Source organism: Stenella coeruleoalba (genome assembly GCF_951394435.1).
Source record: "Stenella coeruleoalba genome assembly, chromosome: 20".
Lineage (NCBI taxonomy): Eukaryota > Metazoa > Chordata > Mammalia > Artiodactyla > Delphinidae > Stenella > Stenella coeruleoalba.
The window spans coordinates 19647291-19674592 of record NC_137166.1 but is presented as its reverse complement, the minus strand read 5'-3'; the positions used below and the strand labels follow the sequence as shown (position 1 = coordinate 19674592).

At 36.4% G+C, this 27302-nt stretch overlaps 1 protein-coding gene across 11 annotated transcripts in view; it reads right to left on the bottom strand.

The window, feature by feature from the left end:
- Nucleotides 1–26742, bottom strand: part of TERB1 (telomere repeat binding bouquet formation protein 1) — a 46455-nt gene extending 19713 nt beyond the window's left edge. For 3 of the 11 annotated variants that reach the window (XM_079907951.1, XM_079907956.1, XM_079907958.1), the window contains exons 1-11: nt 18578–18990; nt 16559–16661; nt 16241–16369; nt 14404–14535; nt 13207–13267; nt 12997–13112; nt 12771–12893; nt 8205–8357; nt 6651–6782; nt 5013–5138; nt 3723–3880 (exon numbers count right to left, since the gene is read on the bottom strand). In XM_079907951.1, the coding sequence (XP_079764077.1) occupies nt 3723–3880; nt 5013–5138; nt 6651–6782; nt 8205–8357; nt 12771–12893; nt 12997–13112; nt 13207–13267; nt 14404–14535; nt 16241–16369; nt 16559–16661; nt 18578–18835 (1491 nt within the window). In that variant the 5' untranslated portion in view covers nt 18836–18990. Of the gene's footprint in view, nt 1–3722; nt 3881–5012; nt 5139–6650; nt 6783–8204; nt 8358–12770; nt 12894–12996; nt 13113–13206; nt 13268–14403; nt 14536–16240; nt 16370–16558; nt 16670–17641; nt 17983–18577; nt 18991–23156; nt 23221–24208; nt 24380–26114; nt 26637–26670 lie in introns of those variants that run through there. The other 8 variants (XM_079907954.1, XM_079907955.1, XM_079907959.1 and 5 more) reach the window with 8 other exon arrangements.
- Between the last annotated feature and the right edge of the window lie 560 nt (nt 26743–27302).

Here is a 27302-nt window from a genome sequence, read left to right as displayed (position 1 = left end):
ACCATATGACCCAGCAATCCCACTACTGGGCATATACCCAGAGAAAACCATAATTCAAAAAGACACATGCACCCCAGTGTTCATTGCAGCACTATTTACAATAGCCAGGTCATGGAAGCAACCTAAATGCCCATCAACAGACAAATGGATAAAGAAGATGTGGTACATACATACAATGGAATATTACTCAGCCATAAAAAGGAACGAAATTGGGTCATTTGTAGAGACGTGGATGGACCCAGAGACTGTCATACAGAGTGAAGTAAGCCAGAAAGAGAAAAACAAATATCATATATTAATGCATATATGTGGAACCTAGAAAAATGGTACAGATGAACCGGTTTGCAGGGCAGAAATAGAGACCCAGATGTAGAGAACAAATGTATGGACACCAAGGTGGGAAAGTGGCGGGGCGGGGGGGCAGTGGTGGTGGGATGAATTGGGAGATTGGGATTGACATATACACACTAATATGTATAAAATGGATAACTAATAAGAACCTGCTGTATAAAAAAATAAATAAAATTTTAAAATTCAAAATAAATAAATAAAACTTAAAAGATTATCTCTTGTGGAATAAAAAAAATTATTATAGGGCTTCCCTGGTGGCGCAGCGGTTGAGAGACCGCCTGCCGATGCAGGGGACGCGGGTTCGTGCCCCGGTCCAGGAGGATCCCGCATGCCGCGCAGTGGCTGGGCCCGTGAGCCATGGCCGCTGGGTCTGCACGTCCGGAGCCTGTGCTCCGCAACGGGAGAGGCCACAGCGGTGACAGGCCCGCGTACGGCAAAAAAAAAAAAAAAAAAAAAAAATTATTAAAAGAAAATATATCATAAGTCAAACTGAATGCTTAAAATGTGTGATTACCATTGTATGTAAATATTATTTTATTAAACATTAAAATATTTTTAGAAAAAAGATAGCTGTTTAAAGCAAAAATAATATTACTGGGCAGTTTATGACAAATGTAGCAGTAAAACGTATGGCAATAGCACAAAGAACAAATGGAAATGTAAGCACACTATTGCAAAGGTCTTACAATATTACATGAGTGGAATGATATTATTTGAATATAGACCATGATGAGTTAAAGATGTGTATTATAAATCCTAAAGCAATCCCTTAAAAAACCAAGAATATTTAGCCAATAATCTAACATGAAATATAGAAGAATATTTAAAAATAATATAAAAGGTGGCAGGAGAGCAGGAATAAAAGGAACAAAGAACAAATGGGACAAACAGGAAGCAAATAGCAATATGGTAGACTTAAACCCAAATATATCAGTAATTACATTAAATGGTAATGAAATGATCACATCAATTAAAAAGCAGAAATACACAGGATAATAAAGACCAAACTATATACTGAAACCCATGCTAACTATAAAGACATAGGCTATAGGTAAAAGAGTATGTCCAGGGACTTCCCTGGTGGCGCAGTAGTTAAGAATTCACCTGCCAATGCAGGGGATATGGGTTCAATCCCTGGTCCAGCAAGATCCCACATGCCGCGGAGCAACTACGTCCATGCACCACAACTACTGAGCCTGTGCTCTAGAGCCCACAAGCCACAACTACTGAAACCCCCGCGTCTAGAGCCTGTGCTCCGCAACAAGAGAAGCCACCACAATGAGAAGCCCGCACACCGCAACAAAGAGTAGCCCCTGCTCGCCGCAACTAGAGAAAGCCCATGCACAGCAACGAAGACCCAATGTAGCCAAAAATATATAAATTAAAAATAAATTTAAAAAAATAGAGTATGTCCATCAACTGATAAATGGATAAGTAAAATGTAGTACACACAATGGAAAACTCTTTGGCCATAAAAAGCAATGAAATACTGATACATGCTGAAAGATGAATGAGCCTTGAAAACATGCTAAGTGAAAGAAGCCAGTCACAAAAGACCACATACTATGTGATTCCATTCTTATGAAATACCCAGAATAGGCAAATCCGTAGAGTTAGAATAGAAGATTGGTGGTTGCTTATGGCTGCGGATCAGAGTGTTCAGGGAAATAGCTAAAGGGTACAGAGTTTCTTTTTGAAGGAATAAAAATATTCTAAAGTTGACTTTGGTGATTATTGCACATATCTGTGAATAAAAACTACTGAACTGTACACTTTAAATAGGCAAATGGTATATGAATTACATCTCAATAAATCTATTTTTTTAAAAAAGGAAAGAAGTACTGATATATACTACAACATGGATGAACCTTGAAAATGCACTAAATGAAAGAAGTCAGTCACAAAAGACCACATATTATATAATTCAATTTATATAAAAAGTCCAGAATAGACAAATACAGAGAGACAAAAAATAGATCAGTGGTTGCCTAGGGTTGGGGGAGGATGGATGGGGGAATACAGAGGGTGACTGCTAAATGGTATGGAGTTTCTTTTTTGGGGTGATAAAAATGTTTTAAAATTAAATGTGGTAATGGTCACACAATTCTGTGAGTATACTAAAAACCAATGAAATGTATACTTCAACTGGGTCAATTGTATGGAATGTGATTTATATCTCAATAAAGCTCTTACAAAGATATAAAAGTAGCAGGATACTTACTCTAGAGTTGGTTACACTGGTGAGAGATTAAATATTTTCTAAATGTCCATCAATAAAAGACTAGTTAAATCAAATATGGTAATCTATGATATTGAATACTACTCAGTCATTTAAAAGAATAAAATTACTATACTAAATTAGATACTGTGTTTTTATTTTTTTAAATGCATGCACATACAAAGACACAAAGCATACATACATAGTAAAAATATGGAAATGGGGTTTCCTTGGTGGCTCAGTGGTTAAGAATCTGCCTGCCAATGCAGGGGACATGGGTTTGAGCCCTGGTCTGGAAGATCCCACATGCTGTGGAGCAACTGGGCCTGTGAGCCACAACTACAGAGCCTGCACTCTAGAGCCCGCGAGCCACAATTATTGAGGCAGCATGCCACAACTACTGAAGCCCGCATGCCTAGAGCCTGTGCTCGGCAACAAGAGAAGCCACTGCAATGAGAAGCCCACATATGGCAACGAAGAGTAGTCCCCGCTCGCCTCAACTAAAGAAACCCTGGGGGCAGCAACGAAGACCCAACGCAGCCAAAAATAAATAAATTAATTATTTTTTTAAAATATGGAAATGTGTGTATGTGTATATATACATACATAAACATGTGTATATATACAGTTGACCCTTGAACAACATGGGGCAGTTGAAAATCCACATATAACTTTACAGTCAGCCCTTCATATCCACAGTTCCACATCCATTGAATCAACCAACCTGAGAGCCTGAGACTGTGTAGTGCTGTAGTACATATTCATTGAAAAAAATCCATGTATGAGTGGATTCAAGCAGTTCAAACACCTGTTCAAGGGTCAACTGTATGTGTGTGTATATATATACACACACATACAGAGAGAGAGAGATTATTACTTCTCCATTCTTTCTCCTTCTTGAACGCTTATTATACAAATGATAGATCTCTTGGCTCTATCTTCCATGTCTCTTATTTTTTCAGTCATCATTTCCACTTTTTAAAAATATTTTTTCTGTGTTCAAGGATGATTCCTCAAGTATTACTAATGAATTTTAAATTTAAAACCATTAAAATAAAAAGTAACTTGGCAAGAAAAATATTTTACCCTCCAATCTGTATTATTAAAAAATATTTGAAAAAAGTTCTACATTCTTTGAAACAAAGAAGCCAACCTCATTTCCTTCTCTTTCAAGCTGTTCTATTCTGTGTAGAATTTCCTTCGCTTTCTTCCAGTAATCTTCAAGATTCTTCTCTTTCATATTTATGTCCTTTAATTGTTCTTCATTTTCATCAAAAGAATATTCTCCTAGACTTAGAGATAACTTCTCAGCTTTATAATATGGGAAAAAATAGGAGTTTATCCATTACTAGAAATGTTATTTTAACACTTTTAATAAAGACAAACTCATACCCCATACCCCCTTCTCTAAATTTTGCACATCCAAACCATCTTAACTGCCTAAGTGGTACTGAAAATAAGTGGAAAGCAAGTGCTTGGCAGAGGCTGAGGACACAAAGAGTCATAAATTAGATTTTACTCTTCAGAATTATAGAGAAAAGAAAATAGCAAGAAAACATGTTATGCTAGGCATACAAACACCCTCAGGTTTATGGCTACTGGTTTTAGTTTTTTTTTTTTAACACAGTTTCCATAAAGTGGTTCCTTCCTATATTCTTTTAAATTCTCTTTTTACATATTGTGGCAGCAGTTTTCTCCCAAAAGACCAAAATCCTTTTCATGGCCACTTTCTCTATGCTTCAGCCATCAATTCCTTCAATGCACCAGGCTCCCTCCTCTCACAGGACATTTGTGCCTCACTGTTGCGTATGCCTGAGACACTGGACCATAACAAACTCCCTTCTTTTCACCTAATTAACTCTCTACATTCAGATTTCAGATGAAGAATCACTTCCTCCCAAAGCCTTTTCTGCTCCAAGTCTAGGTCACAGTCCCTGTTACAGGTTAAGATCTGTGCTCCATCCATTCTTAACCTGTACGTTAATTTATAATAACACATTCATTTTTGGGATTATTCAATTACTACCTATTTCTGTAGTTACACTAACCTCTGTAAACACATAGACTATTGTTTCTTATCACTGTATCCCTAATGCCTAGCACAGTGCCTGGCAAATAAGAGACACTCAAACATTTTTTAAATAAATAAATTAAGGTATTTTATGTTATGATTTAATCATAAGTCACTTGTAGCCCTCAAATTTAAGTCCTACAGCTAACTCTGTCCACACTGCATTAAATAAGTGAATTATCTATACTGTTGTTCTCTTCCATATAAGTTTTTTACATGCTGTAGTACTCTAGTTGTCACGTCAAAATTATATAATCTGCTTTTCAAATGTAAGAAGAGCTTGGGAGCTAAAGGGGCTTGGTTCATCAAAGCAGATATAATTCTCTTGCATAAAGTTTGGTTAGTATTTTTTTAAAGTAATAGTAAACTTACTAATTTTTTTGCAGTTGTGAAGCACAAAAGTGGCAGCTTTGTTTAGTTCCTCGTCCTGAGATTCAGTTAAGACTTGTATCATGAGTGGAAGCCCATTGCTTTTAAAAAGGTCATACTGATTTTCCTCTGGAAAACACATCAAAGATTAAAGCAGAAGATAGTTACTTTATTTATTTATTTATTTATTTATTGGCCACACTGCGCGGCTTGCAGGATCTTAGTTCCCTGACCAGAGATTGAATCCTGGCCCCGGCAGTGGAAGTGCAGAGTCCTAGCCGCTGGACCACCAGGGAATTCCCAATAGTTATTTTATCTTAAACTATATGCATGAGGTCATAATTCTTCCTTGTGATAATTATGAACATAGTTCAAATTTTAAGATACAGAAAAACAAAGTTTAAAGGTATTTTCAATTTAGAAAATAATCTACTTATATAAGATACCTAAGTCTCATAAGTGATAATCTCTTAAACACAGTGATAAACACAGCCACAGAGCAGTGTCACACCTCATAAGAGTAAAGAAACTGCCCTCACTTGGTTTAAAAAAAGGTTTTGTTGTCAATTATACCTCAATAAAAAAATAAAAATTAAATTAAAATTTTAAAGGTATAGTGAATCCTAAATTATACAGAGGTGAAGAGAAAGTATAGAGAAATAAACGAATGGAGAGAATGGAAAATGAGGGAAGAGAGAGCAGAAGAAGCAAGAGAGAATAAAAAGAGGGAAGTGGAAAAGTGGGAGGAGGAGAGAGAGGAGATTGGAGGAAGGGAGAAAGGAGAGAGGAAAGTGAAAAGTGTTGGGGGACTTCCCTGGTGGCGCAGTGGTTAAGATCCGCCTGCCAATACATGGGACACGGGTTCAAGCCCTGGTCTGGGGAGATCACACATGCCACGGAGCAACTAAGCCCGTGCGCCACAACTACTGAAGCCCGCATGCCTAGAGCCCGTGCTCTCCAACAGAGAAGCCACCGCAACAGAGAAGCCACCACAACAAGAGAAGCTACTGCAATGAGAAGCCCATGCACCACAACGAAGAGTAGCCCCCTCTTGCTGCAACTAGAGAAACCCCACATACAGCAATAAAGACCCAATGCAAAAATAAAATAAATAAATTTATTTTAAAAAAAAGTGAAGAGGGTTGGAAAGGAGGAAAGTGGAAAGAGGAAGAATGGCAGGAAAGTGGAGAGAAGGAGAAAATGGAAGGGGAAGAGAAAAAAGAGAGAGAGGAGAGAATGATAAGTAGAGAAAGAAAGAACTTTCTAAGGTTTTCAACAAGAAAAAACAGGATCGTATCTGTGCAGCAGTGTGAAGAGTGGATTGAAAAATGGAGATAGAAGGAAGAGGACACAGGGAGGAATCTATTGTAATAACATTGGTGAAAGATGTTGAGGGGCTGAGGGCTTAAATGGGGAAAATAGCACTGGAATTGAGCAGAAGGGAATAAGGAGGGGTAAACAGAAGTAGAGCCACAGGTCTTAGGGACTGACTGAATACCACGGCTGAAGAAGGATGAGGAGCAAAATGACTGGTTTGGGGATTAGGAGAAAGGCAATACTTTTAAGCTGGGTGGGTGGGAAGGAATAGTGTATTTCCACTCCACCGTTTTAACTAACACACAAAATAAATCCAATACTTACCACAATCCTCTGTACAATGACCAACAGTAAGTATGATACTAAATTTTTCTCCTGAATCCAGACTTTCATGAAGCAGTAATGCTAGAAGTTTTGAAACAATGTGGTACTTGGATAGTACTACCCCAAAAGTAGCTAAAACAGGAAAAAAAGAACAAGTACAAACTTAAAACGTATAGCTATACATATAGTATTTTCCAGATATTACATTATACTATTTTTCAGATCTTATCCTGGGAGAATGACATTATGTAACTACATAATATCTAAAATTCACATCTCATATAACATCTAATATATATGTATATATATGTGTGACTATAAACAAATTCATTGTAATAAAATGGTGGCTTATATAGCCCTCATTAATTCCTCTTCCCATACTAAAGACATTATACTAAAGCAAGTTTTTTGAAGAATGCTTTCTTCTAAGTTGTCCTGCATAATGTTGTGAATATGAAGTAATAATACTACCTTCCTAAAAGCTACTGACTCTCACCTTACATTCCTCCTCTTATCTAGATTGACAGTAAAGACCTTCCTATGAAATCGATTCCTGCCTGTCATTGAAATACACTATTAACTGGCCACGGTTCTACTGACGTTAATGATGCAGTGGAGCATACCTGAAGCTATACTGAGATGTGAAAAATTCAAGAAGTCCACCAATTTAAGCTACACTTCTCACGGTTTTGTTCTTCGTGTGTATGTGTGGTGTTTTTTTTTCTTTTGTAACAGAGTTCAGAGTCTAACTACTGACAGCAACAAAAAGGTTGTGAATTCCTCAGCAGACTACATCTTAATAATTTTTGTATCTCTAGAGCTCACATAGAGCCCAGCACATAGCAGGCCCTAAATAACTGATTTTTTAAAAAATGATCTATTTTTTTCAGTTATTTGTGAATGTCGAGAGTTACAGAGATTTATAGACTATCATTCCTCAGTATCTGTACATGTGAGAAGCAGCCATGAGTTCAAGTGTGGTTCTGTTACTCACTGGTTACAGTAGGGTAAGTCTATCTCACACTTATCAGATAGAGGCATACCTTAATTCTTTATCTCACTTTTTAAAATCTATAAATTGGGCTTTCCATTCCCTATGTCTCCAAAATGTCCCTTGATTTCTCATCTAAAATTTTTTTTTTATCACAAGTTGCCAACAGCACTTTATTTTTTCTTTTCAACATCCTGTTCTGCGGCTTCCTTGGCCCTTTTTGCCCGGATGCCAAAGAGCCGGGCATTGGCACGGGCCATGTGGAGTAAACTTTTTCATTTAATGCAGCTTTTTAAGTGAAACAAAGGTTTAGGACTGACAGACTCTTATCTTGATTCTATCATCAAACCTGAACTCAGAAGACCTAGATTTGAATTCTTAGGGAAGTCATAACCTCCATGAGAAAATAAGGAGTTGGATTAGATAATTTCTAAGTTTCTCTCCCACTTATGAGAAACCGGAAGTCCAATCCATGTTAGCGTTCAATCTATCATTTTAACATTCACCATGCTGAATTGAAGCAAAATGCAATTGCAGAAAAATTACTAAGTGTTTTCACTCACGATTATCAGCAATACATGCATCCACTGTCTTTGTCACCACCACTGCAAGCTTAGCACTGGAAAGAGTCTTGTGTGAATCAGATTCCAACTGCACAAGAACTTGAGACAATATATCCAGTCCACCCACAGATATAAAGTATTTCTGCACGTATGCTTAAGGAATAAAGTAGCAGAACTATTATACTTCAAACAAGTATATGGTTTCATTAAATTAATTTGCACTAAATATAACATTAACTTGACTTTTTAAAATACTTACTAAAAATCCCAAAATGAAAAATCCAATCTTTACCTGTGCATATACGTAATCACAAGATTGATTTTATTTACTTACATAAGAAACTCACTTTGACATAGTACAACTACATGTATAGTACAGTACTTCTTTCTTGTATGTTAGATATCTTGTTTCATTTAGCAAGAACTGGTATATTTTGCAAGAATGACATTAAATTCAAGTCCTTCAAGAGCTATAAAGAATAGATTCATTCATTTAGCTTGGTATTACAATTAGCAGGCTGACTACTTTCTGAATTCCAACATAACTCATTCCTCAAATCTGAATCAACAAAGGGCAGAGAAAATTAACTGTTTCAGAAAAACCACATATTTCATCCATCTTATTTAAGCCTAATTCTTTTACTTCTTGGAGCATAAAAGTATAACATATTGTTGAGAGTCATAACAACTATTCCAAGCAAAGATTGGATGACAGATACATTTTTAAAAAGCATTTAGTCTTTTGTTCCCCTGTAGGAAATGATTCTGATGGCAAAGTACCCCACAGGTCTGTGAATTCAACAGCCCCTATCCCAGCAATGGGCATATATCAAATGGATATATGGGCTAGTGATTATAATTCTGTCACAAACCTTCTTCCCAGTCTACCCTAGTACCACAAATTGAGCCAGGATGATTTAAACACAAAAATTACTTTTTGTATTGTTCAATAAAACACAAAAATCTTAATCTAAAAAAATCATGTTCAAAAATTTCTACATCAGAACAGAACTGTTAGGAAATGTTATTTAAGGATAAGCAAACATTTTCAATATTATGGAGACTCCAAAATAGGCTTCTTTACTACAAAGTATTTTCATTAAAAAAATCTTTAAAAAAGGAAGTATCTTAAAATTCTTAGATGAAATTGGGCACTATGTTACCACAAAGATTTTCATTTATAGTCTATGTAATGAAAATTCAGGCTTATAAGCAGAAGAACATCCTAGTCTACACCTGTACACTGAATATTTCAAATTACCTCTAATCTATTTCATGTCAGTTTGCTGAGAGTAATAAGGTCCTATAAATAGGACACAGCAGTGTTACTCATCTAAGTTGGTACTTAAAGAAAGAGGAAATGTCAAAGCACCATGGAAATAGATTTCAATTTTTGAAATTATAGAGATATGTTCCTTTGCATGTGAAACATGACTATTTGCTTTAAACATCTGAATATAGATACACACCAGGAACGTGTGAGAAGGTTCTAGTTGTTCCACATCCTCATCACTATTTAATATCACTAGCCTTTCTACTTTTAGCCATGCTAGTGGGTGTATAGGGCTACCTCCTTGGGGTTTTCCTGGGTACAAGTTCTTTATCAGATGTACATTTCACAAATATTTTCTCCCACCCTATGGCTTGCCTTTTCACCTTAACAGGATCTTTTGAAGAGTAAAAGATTTTAATTTCAGTGCAGTCCGATTTATAATCTTTTCTTTAGTGGCTCATGCTTTTTGTGTCCTAAGAAATCTGTCTACTCCCAAATTATAAAGGTATGTTTTTGTCTAGATGTTTTATAGTTTTAGTTCTTACATTAAGGTGTAGGGATCATTTCAAGTTAATTTGTGTATACTGTGTAAGGTAAGGGTTGAGCTTCATATTTCACAGATAGATAAGTACTTTTTCCAGCACCATTTGTTTCTACCTTTTCCAACACAGAGTTACTGTGGCACCTTTATAGAAAATCAACATTCGTAGAAAATCAATCATATATATATGTCTATTTCTAGGTTCTCTACTTTTTCCATTGATCTATGTCTACACTTACACCAATGCTACACTCTTGATTACTGTATAGTAAGTATTGAAATCAGGTAATATAAACCCTACAATTTTGTCCTTTTTCAAAATAATTTTGACTATCCTAGCCCCTTTGCATTTCCATGTAAATTTTAGAATCAGCTTGTCAATTTCTGCAGAAAAGCCCGTTGAGATTTTGATGGGGAGTGCCAAGAATCTAGAGGTGAATTTGAGAAGTGACAGTATAACAATATTGAATCTTACAATCCATGAATATGATATCTCTCCCATTAATTTAAAGTTCTATCTCAGCAATGTTTTATAGTTTTCAGCATATAGATATAGCAGATGAAATCATTAAATGTACCCCTAAGTATTTTGTTTTTTTAATATTATTGTAAATGGCAGTTACTTTAAGTTCCCAAGTGTTGCTAGTATTTCTGTATATGACCTTGTATCCTGCAACCTTGCTAAAATCGCTTATTAGCTCTGTAGCTTTTTGTAGATTCTTCGGACAATCATGTCATCTATGAATAAATACTATATTTTCTTCTTCCTTTTCAATCTCTATGCCTTTTATTTCATTTTTGTGCCTTACTGCACTGACTTGGATGTCCAGTCAAATAATGAGAGTGGCCATCCTTGTCTTTTTTACAATCTTAGGGGGAAAGCATTAAGTCTTTCACCATTTAAGTATGTTAGCTGTAGTACTTTGTAGAAGCCCTTCATCACATTGAGGAAGTTCCCTTCTATTCCTGGCTTACCAAAATCTTCTGTCATGAATGTATGTTGAATTATGTGAAAAGCTTTTCCTGCATCTTTGGAGATCATATAGTTTTTCTTTTCTAGTCTATGTATATTGTGAATTTCCTAATGTTAAACCAATCTTGCATGCCTAAAGTGAATGCCACTTGGTCAGAATATATTATCCTTTCTATATATTGCTGGATTGATTTGTTAATATTTTGTTATGGATGTTTGCATCTATGATCATAAAGGATATTGGGCTACAGTTTTCTTGTAATGTCTTTTTCAAGATTTAGTGTGGAAATAATGCTGCCCTTAAAAGTTTGCTGGGAAGTGTTTCTTCTACTTGTATTTCCTGGAATAATTTATGTAGAATTTTTTTTCCTTAAATGTTTGGTAGAATGCACCAGTGAAGCCTTTTTTCTTTTCTTTTATTTATTTTTGGCTGCGTTTGGTCTTTGTTGCTGCGTGCAGGCTTTCTCTAGTTGTGGCGAGTTGGGGCTACTCTTCGTTGCAGTGCACGGGTTTCTCATTGTGGTGGCTTCTCTTGTTGTGGAGCACAAGTTCTAGGCACGTGGGCTTCAGTAGCTGTGGCATGTGGGCTCATAGTTGTGGCTTGCAGGCTCATAGTTGTGGCTCGTGGGCTCTAGAGCACAGGCTTCAGCAGTTGTGGCGCACGGGCTTCGTTGCTCTGAAGCATGTGGGATCCTCCCGGACCAGGCCTCAAACCCATGTCCCCTGCACTGGTAGGCGGATTCTTAACCACTGTGCCACCAGGGAAGCCCCAGTGAAGCCTTTATGACCTGGAATTTCCTGTGTTAAGGTTTTAAACTACAAATTCAATTTCACTATTAGATATAGGAATATTCAGGTTATCTATTTCTTCTTGAGTGAGCTTTTGTAGTTTGTGTCTTTCAAAGAATTTGTCCAGTTCATTTAAGTTATCAAATTTAATGGCATAAGGTTGTTTCTACTATTCCTTTGTTATCCTGTTAATATCTGTTAAGATATAGAGATGTCATCTCTCATCTCTTATAATTTGGGCCTTCTATTTCGTGGTTAGTCTGGGTAAAGGATCCATTTTAGTGATCTTTTCAAAGAACTAGCTTTTGGTTTAATTGATTACTCTGTTCTTTTTCTATTTCATTGATTGCTAATCTTCTCTTTGTTATTTCCTTTGTTATGCTTACTTTGAGTTTAACTTGCTCTGACTTCTAGTTTCTTAGGTGGAAACTAATATAATTGATTTGAGACCTTCCTTCTTTCCTATGCAAGCCTTATTGCTATAAATTTCCATCTAAACACTGATTTTGCAGCATCCCACTGTTTAATTTTGTGTTTTCATTACCATTAAGTTAAAAACATTTCTAATTTCCTTTATGATTTGTGATTCATAGGTTTGTATTTTTATTTTGATGTGGGTTTTTTTAGTACTGTGTTGCTTAATTTCTAGATATTAGGGACTTTTCTAGATGTTTTACTTTTATTAATTTCTAATTTAATTCTATGTGGTCAGAGAACACTCTCTGTGGGTTTTTACAGTTTTGCTGTGTAGGTGTTCTGTTTTGTGAGGATATATGGGAAGACTCAAAACTATGCTGCCACCACCATCTTCCCATATCTTCTTAACAACATCTATTTTTAAGATTTTCTATGTATAAGATTTTAACTTATACAATAGTATAAATGGATCCAAAATGACACAACTTACTGGAATTCATTAATTCAATAGGTTTTTGTTATGCTTTAAAATATGTTTTTTAAAGTATAACCTAGAGAATAATGAATACTTACTGTTATTTGCAAGAGTGAGTCCAATAAATGAGCAAATAGGGCGAATTATCTCAGGTTTCGTGCAATTTATTAGCCAGTCATTAGCATGTGGAAAAAGTGAAGAGCAAAGCATTTGATTTTCATCTGAAAGGAGAAAAAGGCAATCATATTTTAATATACTTGGAAAATATCAGTTTTTTATTTGTTTTTATCTTTATTTTTATATGTAAATATTTGAGATAATTACCATTTTGAGGATTGTTGACACAGACACACAGAGTACTACACACTGAAGACCACAACTGATAACTCTGGAAAACATTTTCATCTGACAAATTCAACTCATATTTTGAAAGGACTGTCCTATTAGGTTAAATAGAAAAGGAAGTAATTAATACAAATGTGTTAAGGTCTTAAGAAATCAATAATTAATAACAAGAAATGTATATTTACTTACTTGAACAACTGTGATAGAACTGAAATACAACCTGTTTCTCTCACAAGCGTCTGTCCAGTCCCTTAAAAAAATAGCCATATATTACATGAATATGACTTCTGTTTAGAAAATAATTTTGTAGAAATGGAGAACAACATTTAAGTAGTATTTTTTTAAGTAGCTTTTTTTTTTTTTTTTTTTTTTTGCGGTACGCGGGCCTCTCACTGTTGTGGCCTCTCCCATTGCAGAGCAACAGGCTCCGGACGCGCAGGCCCAGCGGCCATGGCTCACGGGCCCAGCCGCTCCGCGGCATGTGGGATCTTCCCGGACCGGCGTACGAACCCGTGTCCCCTGCATCGGCAGGCGGACTCTCAACCACTGCACCACCAGGGAAGCCCAGTAGTATTTTTAATAAATAACTTTCAGTCACTTTAAAGTATTATAAAGTACAATAGAGAATTACAGTAGGTAAAAATCTGTAATCAAGATTATTACGGAAAATACATTACTTACGTTTAGAGAATGATAGTATTCAAATTTCCTCTAAAAATTGCAAAACACTTATTTTGCATGGTTCTGTGTTACAATACCAAAATATGTTCCAAAATAGAAAAAAAATTAATTCAAAACATAAAAATAGAAAAAATAAAATCTAGAAGCATTTAAAATGCATATAATATTTCTAACAATTTGAAGATTTAAATAAGCAATGTTAATAAAATAACCTTAGCCTGGGCAATAGGTATACAGGAACACTCTATACACTACCCTTGCAACTTTTCTGTAAATCTAAGATTGTTCCAAAATAAAAACTAAAACAACAAAAACAAAGTAAAACTTTCGTCAAGAGATACATGAAATTTAACACCATTGCTGACTGATAAAATGACCTTAAATACAATGATAATTAAATGGCCAATTCAGTGGAAAATCAACCAAACTAATTCATTAAACGCTCCCCTTTTGCTTTTAAAGCTGTTTCTTTTCAATGTTAATTAAATAATGCAAATCACTTTAGTATTTTTTAAAATACTAAATTAATAAATATCAAACAATTAAATGCATGCTATTAATTCTCTTTTCTTTAAAGCTGTAGTTCTCAGAAGTTAGTAAGATTAAAAAAGGTACTGACATAAAGACTAGAATAAAAGGACTAATAATGACTGTTCCAATTTATTATTTTAAAAATATTTCCATAACATAAGAGAATGTACTTACTATTATTTGAAACTAGAACCAAAATAACATAGACAGACATTCTTTTCAAATTTGTGTTTGAATCATTGTTAGATAAGAACCAAGTTAAGTCTTCAAACAATTCTGAAGTGCACAAAGTCTGCTGACAGTAAACTGAAATATGAAAATATAATTTTAATTTCTATGTATTAGCACAGACAAGTTTTAAAATATGCTGAACAAAATATAAAATTGCCATATGGACAATTCTCAACCAATTCTCATTTCACTGACATTTATTAGTCATAAAACAAATTCTGACAAACTTATGTGCTTACTCAATTAACAGACCAAAGAAGCAATATTTTAATCAGAAGTAGTTGACTAGGTTCTAAACATGTATTGCAATCTCACAGAATTTCCAATAAAAGCCTAACTGAACAAAAATTTAAAATAAAACATGACCAAAAAATTGACGATAAGTAACAAAACATAGCCAAAGAAAAATTTAAGAAAATTCAGAAACCTGCTTTAGAAAAGAAGGACAAATGATACTTGTGGTATTTTTAAAGACTTTTCTAGATATAAAAATATCTTTCCCAAAGACAAAAATGATACCTACACGACAGGAGAGGCTTTTTGGTGATAATCATGCAATAAGCAGAATTTTTAAAAAATAATTTGAACACATATATCCAGTGTCTAGAATAGCTTTTAGACACTCTCAAAGGCAAAGGCAATGTCTTATTTATCCCCAATGCCTAGCACACAGCTTGGTTCTCAACAAGTGGTGAAGAAATATTTAACGGTTGAAAATATAAGAATATAAAGTTATTTGACAAACTAATAGTTTAGATTTAACCTCATTTCAGGTATGCTACAGAAACATGTTTTTGTTGGCCATACAGAAAGCATATTTATCCACATGTAAGATGGCTGTAAGTTATCTTCATATTTTGATTCAAGTACCTGGATATATAGATAATGAACAGAATAGAAAAACTAGAAATAGACTCATTAAGTGATAATGGTAGCATCTCAAATCAATGTGAAAAAGATCTACTTTTAATAAGAAGTGTTGGGATAGCTGGATTGCCATATTAAAAAAAAGATAAAACTGGAACCTTCACCACATCATATCCCAGGAAAATTCAAAAAGAATAAAACATGTATAACTAAAAAATAAAATCATACAAGTACCAAAAGAAAACATGGGTGGATTCCCCTGTAATCTGGGAGTATGGAAAATTTTCTTATGATTCAAAATCCAAAAGCAAAAAAGAGAAAGAATAATGAATTTTTATTTTTATAAAAATAAAAAACATTCATATGGCAAAAAAAAAGCATAGTAAAAGACAAAGTAAAAAAAATGTTTCCAACTAATGGCAAGAAAAATTGTGAAAGATTTTGAAATGGATGATAACAATTACTGAATGTCCTGTCTAGCACACCCTTCTAGATTATTTGTCTTTTACTGTCTTTGGGCTATTTTATAACTCTGTAAATTGTAGAAAACTGATATTAATGCAAGTTATTCTTGTCCACAGAAATGCAAAACATTTCGACTGGTAGAACATAATTGATTTTTAACCTGCAGACACTGACCAGTTATGTGCCTATTCCTAAATTTCAGCTTTCCCAAATGCCTATAGTATTGTTTTTTGCCATTACTTTTGAAACAGTTGTAACATTTCACTCGTTCCCTCATTAGTTAATAAGATAAATAAAATCTTTGGTATGCATTAATTTAAATAAAATACCTGGAAAAAACTATCCAGACATGTAAAAAAGGAATTGAATTCTAAAATTATTTTTTAGTAGTTTGTTGAAGTATAACACAATGATTAAAGGATAGTGAAATAAAGTTTTCTTATTTTACCATTTTGTTCTGCAACAGCTCCTAATGTATATAATGCTGCTTCTTTTACCATACTATGTTCACTTGACTTTGCAAGATCTTTTACAAACATCAAACCACCAATTTCCCGAAAATAAAGACCTGCATTACCTGTAGAGTGTGCAGACAAAACAAAGAAGAATATTTATTGTAATTATTATTTTAAGGACAATAAATCACATGAACCCAGTAACATAATATGTAAAATAACTGAGTAGAAGAGAAAGAACTATGCATATTTCATATATCACAATACTAAACAACTAGAATCACAAATAAAAATTCACTATCATGTCTTACTGTTTTGTTGGCAAATTGAATGAATAGTGACCAGAGCGTCCTTTTGCGAAAAAGCATTGTCCATTTGATACTTCAGACACTCCAATAATAAGTTCAGGTCAGTCTTCATTCCTAAAGAACAAAAATTTCATTATTTTAAACCAAACATTTCCTTTCAAAATTTAACCATTTAAATTTCACACTCTAAATACATATCTTTGTATTTGCTTTTTAAATAATATGTATTACTTTTTAAAATCTAATAAGCAGGGGCTTCCCTGGTGGCGCAGTGGTTGAGAATCTGCCTGCCATTGCAGGGGACACGGGTTCGAGCCCTAGTCTGGGAAGATCCCACATGCCGCGGAGCAACTAGGCCCATGAGACACAACTACTGAGCCTGCGCATATGGAGCTTGTGCTCTGCAACAAGAGAGGCCGCGACAGTGAGAGGCCTGCGCACTGCAATGAAGAGCGGCCCACGCTCACTGAAACTAGAGAAAGCCCACGCACAGAAACGAAGACCCAACACAGCAAAAAACAAATAAATAAATAAAATTTTTAAAAAATCTAATAAGCAATAAAGATATGTAAAAGAAAGATGTTCCTTAGATAATATAACTTGAAATGAACTTCTTATAATTATTTGATTTTCCCTTTGCATGAAATATATGAAAAGAAAATCCAAATATTATTCTCTTTAATTAAAGCCACATTGGTTTAAATATCTGCTATTTAGAATGAACTGAATGAAAATGAAAATACACTATATTAGGGGCTTCCCTGGTGGCACAGTGGTTAGGAATCCGCCTGCCAATGCAGGGGACACGGGTTCAATCCCTGGCTCAGGAAGATCCCACATGCCACGAAGCAACGAAGCCCGTGCACCACAACTACTGAGCCTGCTCTCCAGAGCCCGCGAGCCACAACTCCTGAAGCCTGGGCGCCTAGAGCCCATGCTCTGCAACAAGAGAAGCCACCACAATGAGAAGCCCACGCACTGCAATGAAAAGTAGCCCCGACTCCCCACAGCTAGAGAAAGCCCGTGCACAGCAACAAAGACTCAATGCAGCCAAAAATAAATACAATAAATAAATTTTTAAAATACCTTTAAAATAAAAGTAGTGTTTTCTGAAGTGAAGATAAGCCACAAATGGAGAAAATACTTGTAAAGCACATATCTGATAAAAACATATCCAGAAAACATATAGACCTTTCAAAACTCAACGAGAGCAATAAAACAATGAGCCAAAGATTTGGACAAAGAAGATACACAGATAGCAAATGAGCACATGAAAAGCTGCTCAACATCATTAATCATTAGGAAAATGCAAATTAAAACCGTAAGGAGACATTATTACATGCCCACTAGAATGACTAAAATTTAAAAGACTGACCACAACATATTTTGACAAGGATACAAAGGAACTATAACTCTCATATACTGCTGGTGGACACATAAAATAGTACAACCACTTTGAAAGTTTAGCAGTTTCATAAATTGTTAAACATACACCTAAAATTTGATGCAGTCATTCTACTCCTAAGTACTTACTCAAAATAAAAGGAGATATATGTACATACAAAGACTTGTACACAAATGTTCATGGTGACATTATATGTAATAACCAAAAATTGTAAACAACTGAAATGTCCATCATCAGATGAATGGATAAAGAAGTTGTGGTATAACCATACAATGGAATACTATTTAGCGATAAAAAGGAACTAAGTATTCATACATACAACCACATGGATAAATCTCAAAATACTTATGCTGAGTGAAATAAACTACACACAAAGAAGAGTATACGATAGTATACTGTACAATTCCACATACTGAAAAAACACAAACTAGTCTACAGTAATGGAAGGCACATCAGTGGTTGCTTGGGGAAAGGAGGTCCAGGAAGGCATAGAAGGGAGGTATTACAAAGGGACATGAGGCTATGTTCACTATACTGATTATGCTGATGTTTACACAATGCTGGGTATATACACATGTTAAAATTTATCAAAATACAAAGTTTAAATATTTATTTACGGGCTTCCCTGGTGGCACAGTGGTTGGGGGTCCGTCTGCCGATGCGGGGGACGTGGGTTTGTGCCCCGGTCCAGGAGGATCCCGCGTGCCGCGGAGCACCTGGGCCCGTGGGCCGTGGCCGCTGGGCCTGAGCGTCCGGAGCCTGTGCTCCGCAGCGGGAGAGGCTGCAGCGGTGAGAGGCCCACGTACCGCAAAAAAAACAAAAAAACAAAAAAAAACATATTTATTTACAACTAAAAGGAAACAACAGACAATCATTTCCCTATAAAATTCTTTACAATAGCCTTTAAACAATTTCTTGTCTTGGTTTTAAGGATTTAAATAAAATTATACATAGACTTTGACATAATGCTTGAATTAATATTTAAAGTTTTCAAAGATATAGGATGAAAGGAGGAAAAAAATATAGAGAAGCACACTAAAAAAAAAACAACTAAGATCTATTGTGAATCAATTAGTCTTCCTCTTGACAGAAATTCAACTGGCAATTTGGTTCAATGAAATAATTCATGACTCAATTTGTTAGTAAAATATCATAGTACAAAGGTTATCACTGAGTTGTCTTGGAGTAACAGCAAACTTTTATTGATCATGTTCTACATTAATAGAAACCATAAGAAGGTTAGTGTGACTGTACAGATATCAATAAGCCATTCATCATCAATAACAAGCCAAAGAGGATTTTTGATGGGGCATGGTGATTTTCAATTCTAGGCACAGAAACTTTTTATGTACTTTTCTTAATTCCTTCTGTACTTCTTTTTCATACTTTAATATTTCCTATCATAATCCCTCCCTTCCCAGACAAAGCACCTACTGATAACTACAACTGGGTTTTTATCTTCTCCAGGCTATGCAAGCTAGCTCCTTCAATAACTCCTGAAGAAAATAAACAAGCAAACAAAAACTGAAGTGTTTACAATACCAAAACCACAAGCAATAAAAGCAAATTCAATAAATTGGACTTAAAACTGAAAATTTCTGAGCTTCAAAAGGTATCATTAAGAATGTAAAAAGACAACGCACAGACTGAAAGAAAATATCTGCAAATCAGATATATCCAATAAGGAAGGGGCTTGTGTTCAGAATACATAAGGAACTCCTAAAACTCAACAGTAAAAGACAACCCAATTAAAAAGCATGCAAAGGATTTAAATAGACATTTCTCCAAAGAACATATACAAATGGTCAATAAGTATATGAAAAGATGCTCAATATCATTAGTTCTTAGGGAAGTACAAACTAAAGCCACAATTAGATACCACTTCACAACCACTAGGATGGCTATAATCAAAAATAGTCTAACATTCTGACCAAAGATTTGGAGAAATTGGAACCCTTATACATTGCTGTGGGAATGTAAAATGGTACAGCTGCTTTGGTAAACAGTCTAGCAGTTCCTCAAAAGGTTAAACATAAATTTACCATAGATTCAGCAATTCCACTCCTGGGTATATACCCAAAAGAAATGAAAACATATGTCTACCCCAAAACTTATACATGGATATTCATAGCAGCGCTATTCATAATAGCCAAACAGTGGAGACCCAAATGTCCATCAACTCTTGAATGGATAAATAAAATATGATATATCCATTCAATGGAATCATTCCACAAAAAAGAGGAATGAAGATACTGAGACAACATGGATGATCCTTGAAAACATTATGCTAAGTGAAAGAAGCTAGTCAAAAAGGCCCACATATTATATGATTCCATTTATATAAAATGTCCTGAATAGGCAAATTTAGGGACATAGAACAGCTTAGTGGTTGTCTAGGGTTAACAGGGGTGTGTGTGGGGGGGGTGTGACTGCTAAAGGGTACAGGTTTCTTTGAGGGTGATGAAAATGTTCTAAAATTGATTGTGGTGATGGTTGTACAACACTGTGAATATATGGAAACAAGTGAACTGTATATTTTAAATGCGTAAATTACGTGGTATGTCAATTACATCTTAATAAATTTGTAGGTATATGTATATATTTTTTTAATTACTGGTTGACCTAATGACTGAAGTGGCCCCAATCACAGTTCTTTTGGGTGATTGATATGGATGCTGGGAAAGACACAGTCTCTCTCCTTTGCAAGTCGCAAACTGTATGTAAATTTGGCTATTCACTTCCGAGGCCAAATCTGGACCCTTGTCATTCATTAGTCAGAACAGCTCTACCACTGATATTTTCAACTCCATTATTTTATTTTCTGAATATTACTCCTAATTCTTTCAACTGGCTTACTTCCTTATTCTTATATTTACTCTTTGACCCCTATGATCTCTACTTCCTTTACTCATGTTCTCAGAGACTTGGTTTCATTTCCTTCCCTCTTCATCCCAGATCCCATGATTTATCACCTCAACCATTATCTTGCTAGGATTCCTTGGACCCCTTCTCCTTCTACCAAACATGTTTTATAATCCTAATTGTGACTCAAAACAGTTTCTTTTCTCTGTTCTTTCAGCTCAAATTTAGGCATTGCTAAAAGGAAAAAAAAATTAAGCAGTTATGCCATTGCAGATATTTGGTATGCATTCCAGGTTACACCCCCCAACTCTACTCAGCAACCCCACATGGTCAGCTCCATCTCCAATTCCCTTCTGTTGATTCTCCCATTTTCCTCAATGGCTACTCCAAATCTTCAGCTCTCTTCAAACCTCATCTCTTTCTCTTCCACTTCATGTTTTAATTTCAGGCCTCCCAGAAGTAGACCATGAAACAAAAATTTGAGTGCAAGTACTTTTTTGAAAAGATGAAACAGAAAGGGAAGGTAGACACAAGCAACCCCACCAGGAAACTCTGGGAGCTAGGGTAGAGCCATGTGTCTCAGAGTCATCCCAGTGAAAGTGTGAAGAGTATTTATCTATCAGCTCCCGTCAGTTGTTTAGGGCTGATTCCAGAGAATAAGCCGTTAATTATTTGTCATCTCTGTCTCGGCCTTGCTCTCTGGGCAAAGCAGGTTATAAATGCTATAATAAACTCTCAGTCAAAAAGACACAGATGTTAGGCCTTCACAGAATTCCCAGAACACTTTCCACAACACAGAATTCCTACAAAAATATCTGCAGCCACACCCATTCTTACCTCTTCCTCTACAATATCACACCAGGACCCAGCTCCCATCCTGTTCATGGTTAACACATTCACCTGTGTTTTGGGATCCTGCAATGACTACAACTACAGTTGGCCCATGAACAACACGGGGATTAAGGGCACCGACCCTCCACTCAGTTGAAAACCCACATATAATTTGTAATCCGCCCTCCATATTTGTGGTTCCACATCCTCATATTCAACCAACCTCAGATCATGTAGTACTATCAAAAAAAATCTGAATATAAGTGGACCCACACAGTTCAAACCCATGTTGTTCAAGGTTCAACTGTACTATAGTTTTTTTCTTGCCCAGAATGATTTCCCTCTTCCTTCTTGTGGTTCCTTCGGAGAACATTTCCTCACAACTCTGAGTTTCCCAGTTGTATGAACTGATACGTTTCCTTTTTTTTCTTGAACTAGTTTGAGTTGTATTTCTCTCGCATACAACTCAAAAGGCACTATTACAGGCCTATGACCTTCTTTAAAATATATTCATATAACAAATCTTTATTGAATGTCTACTATGCATCCACTCTGTATCAGATAGGGATTCTGATTCCAAGGAACTCACAATCTGGTGATAGAGACAGAAGAGGATGTAAGTAATTCCCATAGTGTGATAAGTGATCTGAGAGGAGCATCTCCAGCAATTATCCCGTCTTTCCAGTTTCTTCAATTTCTCCCTCTCCATAATCCCCACTCCCTCTTCACATATTCTCTTATCTCTTTACCTCTTATAAGACTCCTTAACATTACATCCTCCCTCTAGTTAATGCCATATATCTTCAGACAAGCTTTTAAGAAGAGTAAGCTATTCATACTGTCTCCAGACTATTTCCCACCCAGACCTCAATATACTGCAATCTGGCTGAAATCTATTAAATTTACTATTAATAAAACAAAAGACCTCCTAAATGAAAAATCCAGTGGATACTTCAGTCTTCATCTGTGATACTTAACACTGAGGCTCTTGGGTAATCTTTCTCAAAGCATTCTCCTAAGGCTGATTTCCAAAATACCACATTCCTGACCTTTCTGAAATGTTTTTCTCAGTCTTTTTTTGAGGGTCCTCTTCCTCAGTCAAACCCTGATGTGATGGGGTCCATTAGGGAATACTATTCCCCATCCTTTTCTATTTTAATATTTCCTCTCTGGTTAACCTCCTTTATGCCCATGAATTAAATTTCCATTTTTCTGAGGACAGCTCTGAAATTTGATGGTGGTCCTCTCAGGTTTCCACTGTTCTTATATATACCTCCATTAAATCAGCTATCATATGATATTCTAATTATCAACATGCCATCTCCCATTAGAATGTCAGTTTCCTGAAGTCAGTGTGACAGGCACAGAGTAGATGCTTAATAAATATTCATGTAAATTGCTGAATAATTCTTTTATTTCCTGGAGCCTGTCAGATAATCTGCAGTATATCTCACAAATACACTATAAAACAAATTCCAGATATATGATCCATAAATTTCTCACCTTGTATTTTCTTTGTGTCCTCACTTTCCATGCTTGTCTGCATTCTTTTACCTATATTTCATCTATAAGATAAAGGTATTTTCTCAATTTAAATCAATTTTGAGAATTCCAGAATTATATATGCAAAGGGGTAGGAAAAGAATAGTTTTCTCAAACCAGAAGAGCAAAGATTGAATCTGAAACTTATTAGGTGTGTGGTATTAGGTATGCTTAAGTTCTCTAAGGCTCAGTTTCCTCATCTGTAAAATATAAATTTCCAACTTCATAGAGTTGTTACAAGAATTAAATTTGAAAACATACATAAATGCACCTCGCACTCAAGTACTACAGGCATTCAACACATTTTATTAAACAAACACAGGAATGATTGGTTGACTGAATCTAGTTGCTCCACTTCTGGTTCTCCTTCCTTATTTTCTTTTCTGTAAATTTTTATCCCATGATTTCAGATTGGGCACTCCTCCATGAACCAGAGGTTTAAAACACAAATATGCACACACTCTTTAGATGTGCATTTCTCTTCACAAGCTTAGCTTAATACTAAAATTTTTTCTAACAACTCATGGTTATTTTCAAGCTTAAACCTCTGTTTATATTCATTAGATGAATTTTAAAAATAACTGGCAACCCTGATACGGCCTCTCACATTCTTTAAAATGCTAAACTGATTTTTTAGAAAAATACATCAGAGTCCAATTAATTTCTTAGAGCTATAATTCAGGACTCACAAAACTCTAAAATTCTTATTTACTAAAGCACTGGGTGGTTAAAGAGAGATAGTTAATTATCCTTTCTTTCATTTTAACTCTCAAACTGAAAATTCCCAAACAAAAAATTTAATGATAAATATGAGAATTTTTTATAAAGTAATATACAAATATTTACTAGTTTTGTCATTTTTTTAACCTAAATATTCCATTTAAAAAGGAATGGGTAGGTACATCATAGTATATCCACAGGACAGGATATTGTTACAAGAATATTGACATTTACTTGAAATGTTTGACAGTATGGAAAAATGCTTATGATACAACGTAATCAAGGGCTTCCCTGGTGGCGCAGTGGTTGGGAGTCCACCTGCCGATGCGGGGGATGCGGGTTCGTGCCCCGGTCCGGGAGGATCCCACATTACGCGGAGCGGGTAGGTCCGTGAGCCATGGCCGCTGAGCCTGTGCGTCCGGAGCCTGTGCTCCGCAACGGGAGAGGCCACAACAGTGATAGGCCTGTGTACCGCCAAAAAAAAAAAAAAAAAAACAACAAAAACAATGTAATCAAAAGAGCAAGACTCAAAATTTTATCTACAGTATGACCCCAATTATGTAGAGGCAAACATAAAATAAAACTTGATGGAAAAGAGCAACGTATTAACACTTGTTGTCTTTAGCTGGTGGTGTTTTATTTCACTGTTTTTCATTTTTCACGAATTTTATAATAGAAGCTTCTAATGTTCAGCAAGCCCAATGATAGACCAGGCTCTATAAACCCCTATAAACCTTATAAATACTATCTTTTTAGTCTTTACAATAACCCTACAAGGGAGCTGTAAGGATAAAGATAGATGAGGAGAAAGTAAACAATTTGCTCAAGTTCAAACAGCTAGTAAGTGCCAGAGCTAGAATGGGAACCAAGAAAATCTGAGGCAAGGGCTATACTCTTGTTATACTGCCTCCTACATATAATTTGGAGACATATTATAAACAAACATACTATATGTCTGTTTCATTTATACTATATATAAATGAAAATTTACAGGAAAATTTACATCCTTTTTTAAAGGCTGCATTATCTTTGAGCAAATGGGTTAGGATTTGGAAAAAGACTAGATTAAAAAACAGCCTGTTAAAAAAAAAAGACGTACCACACATGGAGGTTTTTGCTTTGTGAGGGAGTTTAAGGACTATCTCCTTAATTTTAATTAGTCAATCTATTCTGCTTTTTAATATAATTTTCATATTTAAAGAGGGATATGTTTTAAATTGAAGCTGACAACACAAACTACCTTCTGTTCCCCTTTGCCTGTCTTTCTTATACTGTTTTCTAATAAATGGTTACTTTGCACAGTAAAATAAGATAAAGTTTGCCAAATATCTAGTAGCATTAATACAAGTCATCTATTTACCTGCTACATGCTTAAAAACATCCACAGCAAAGGACAAGTTATGACTTCTAAGGGAGGGATAACTATAAAATTATATTTAAAATATAGTATAATCCCAAGAACAAAATCATCTGCCCAATAAAACATATTATTAAGTATTTTCAGTAACTTAGTGAATAGATGCAGACTGCCATGAACAAGATTTCAAAATTATTTACTGTATTCTCACAGGGGGAAAAAGGGATTTTTTTTCCTGGTAACAGGAAGAAACTATCCTACTTACAGTTTGCGCTCAATCAATTCCCCAAAACACTACTGTTAAATTCAAATTTAAGCAAGAAAATGAGCTGAACATTCCTCTTTTACGTGGCCTAGAAAATGTTAACATGAAAAGCTTTTTGAAATCTAAATAGCACCCTCAAAATATCTGAAAGATAAATGACATCTTTCTGTGCATAAGGCTGGCAGGGCTGAAAATCCCACCATATCTGCCACCACTAAGTTGTTGACAGTGGATCCCCAGCTTGGGCTCATACCAAGTGGAAACTTTCCCCTAAAGTAGGAGAGGCAAGGGAGAAACGGCCAAGATGCAAGTAATGTAACGTAAACTTTCTGTTACAATAGTTTAGACTGAGAAAAAACAGTCGATCAGGTCCAGAAACAGGCTGAGGGTACCAGGAGCCATTTCACTACAACATCAACACTCCCGGCCTCAGGAGACTGGAGCAGACGTTCCGCATTCATCCTCATCACCTCATCCCAGTTTCCACAGGTAACCGATAGACATCTTTCCCAGGAGAGAAGACTAACTCCACCCTGTTTCGTCCATTTGCGCTCATTAACACCACGACCTGGCTCACCTAAAGAGTTGGAGGAACTCCTTTTGAAGAGCACAGGTGGTCCCTCGGGCCCTTCCCTCCTAGACCAGGGTTCTCCAACTCCTGCAGGGACGTAGCCGCTCGTTAGCGACCCGAGGCCGGCTCCACCACGGGCGATTCACCGGCAGGGCAGCGGGTGGGTCTGAATGTCCGTCCCGTTAACGTGCCCTCCCCCTCAGGTGATGCGGAACACAGGTTCCCACCCCCCGATCTGAGAAACAACTGCCCCAGCAGCGCCCACCCACTTCATACATCAGAACCACCTAGGGAGGAGCCCGAGAATTCTGGAGTACAATCGGCCAGGCTCTAGCCGCCTAAGTGGTACGTGACAATTCTCTTTTTCCCTGTGCGGGCCTCAGCCCGGGGCAACCGCCTCCTCAGAAAGGCCTCATCGCCCCATCCCCTCATGTGGGTCGGTTAAGAAGGTTAGAGCGGGGCGTTCTGCAGCCCAGACCTTCCACAGGAGGCGACGGGCGGGTTCCGAGGCGGGGCTGAGGCAGGACCCAAACGCGCAGGGAGTGGAGGCCGTGGCCCTTACCCTTAAGTCGCAGCGCCCTGGGATTCGCCCTTTCTCCCTCGCCGCCCGCCTCGCACGACGCCCGACCTGGTTTCCCGCCGAGAATACCCGGCGCACTTCGGTGGGGCGGGACTTCCGGTCGCACCGCCCCCACGCCGAGTCTCTCGCCGGCCACTGCTCACCCACATTCCAAAGGGCAGCGGATAGCAAGTGTGCGCCTGTTTAAGTAGTGGAAAGTCGCAATATGAAGGGGAAATCCTCTAATCTCACTGCTCCCTGTGTAAAGGGCTTTCTTTGCCCAAAGGGGCATTCGCCCGAAGGAGTTAGAACGGGCTCTGGGGTCGCTGAGGCCGGCATCGTGGCCTCGGGTAGGTGTGCGCAGGCGTGGGGAGGAGGCCGTCTGAACCCCAAGCACTGCCATCATTAATCTTTTACAACCTTCCCTCCTCTTTGTATCCTGTTCTTGTTTTCTGATAAAACTATACATATGAAACATGTCTTTTTAAAATTGTATTTAAAAATAATTTTTTAAAATTTATTTTTATTTTTGGCCATGTGCGAGCTCTCTCTAGTGTGGTTACACTTCGTTGCGGTGCGTGGGCTTCTCACTGCAGTGGCTTCTCTTGTTGCAGAGTGCGGGTTCTAGGCGCACA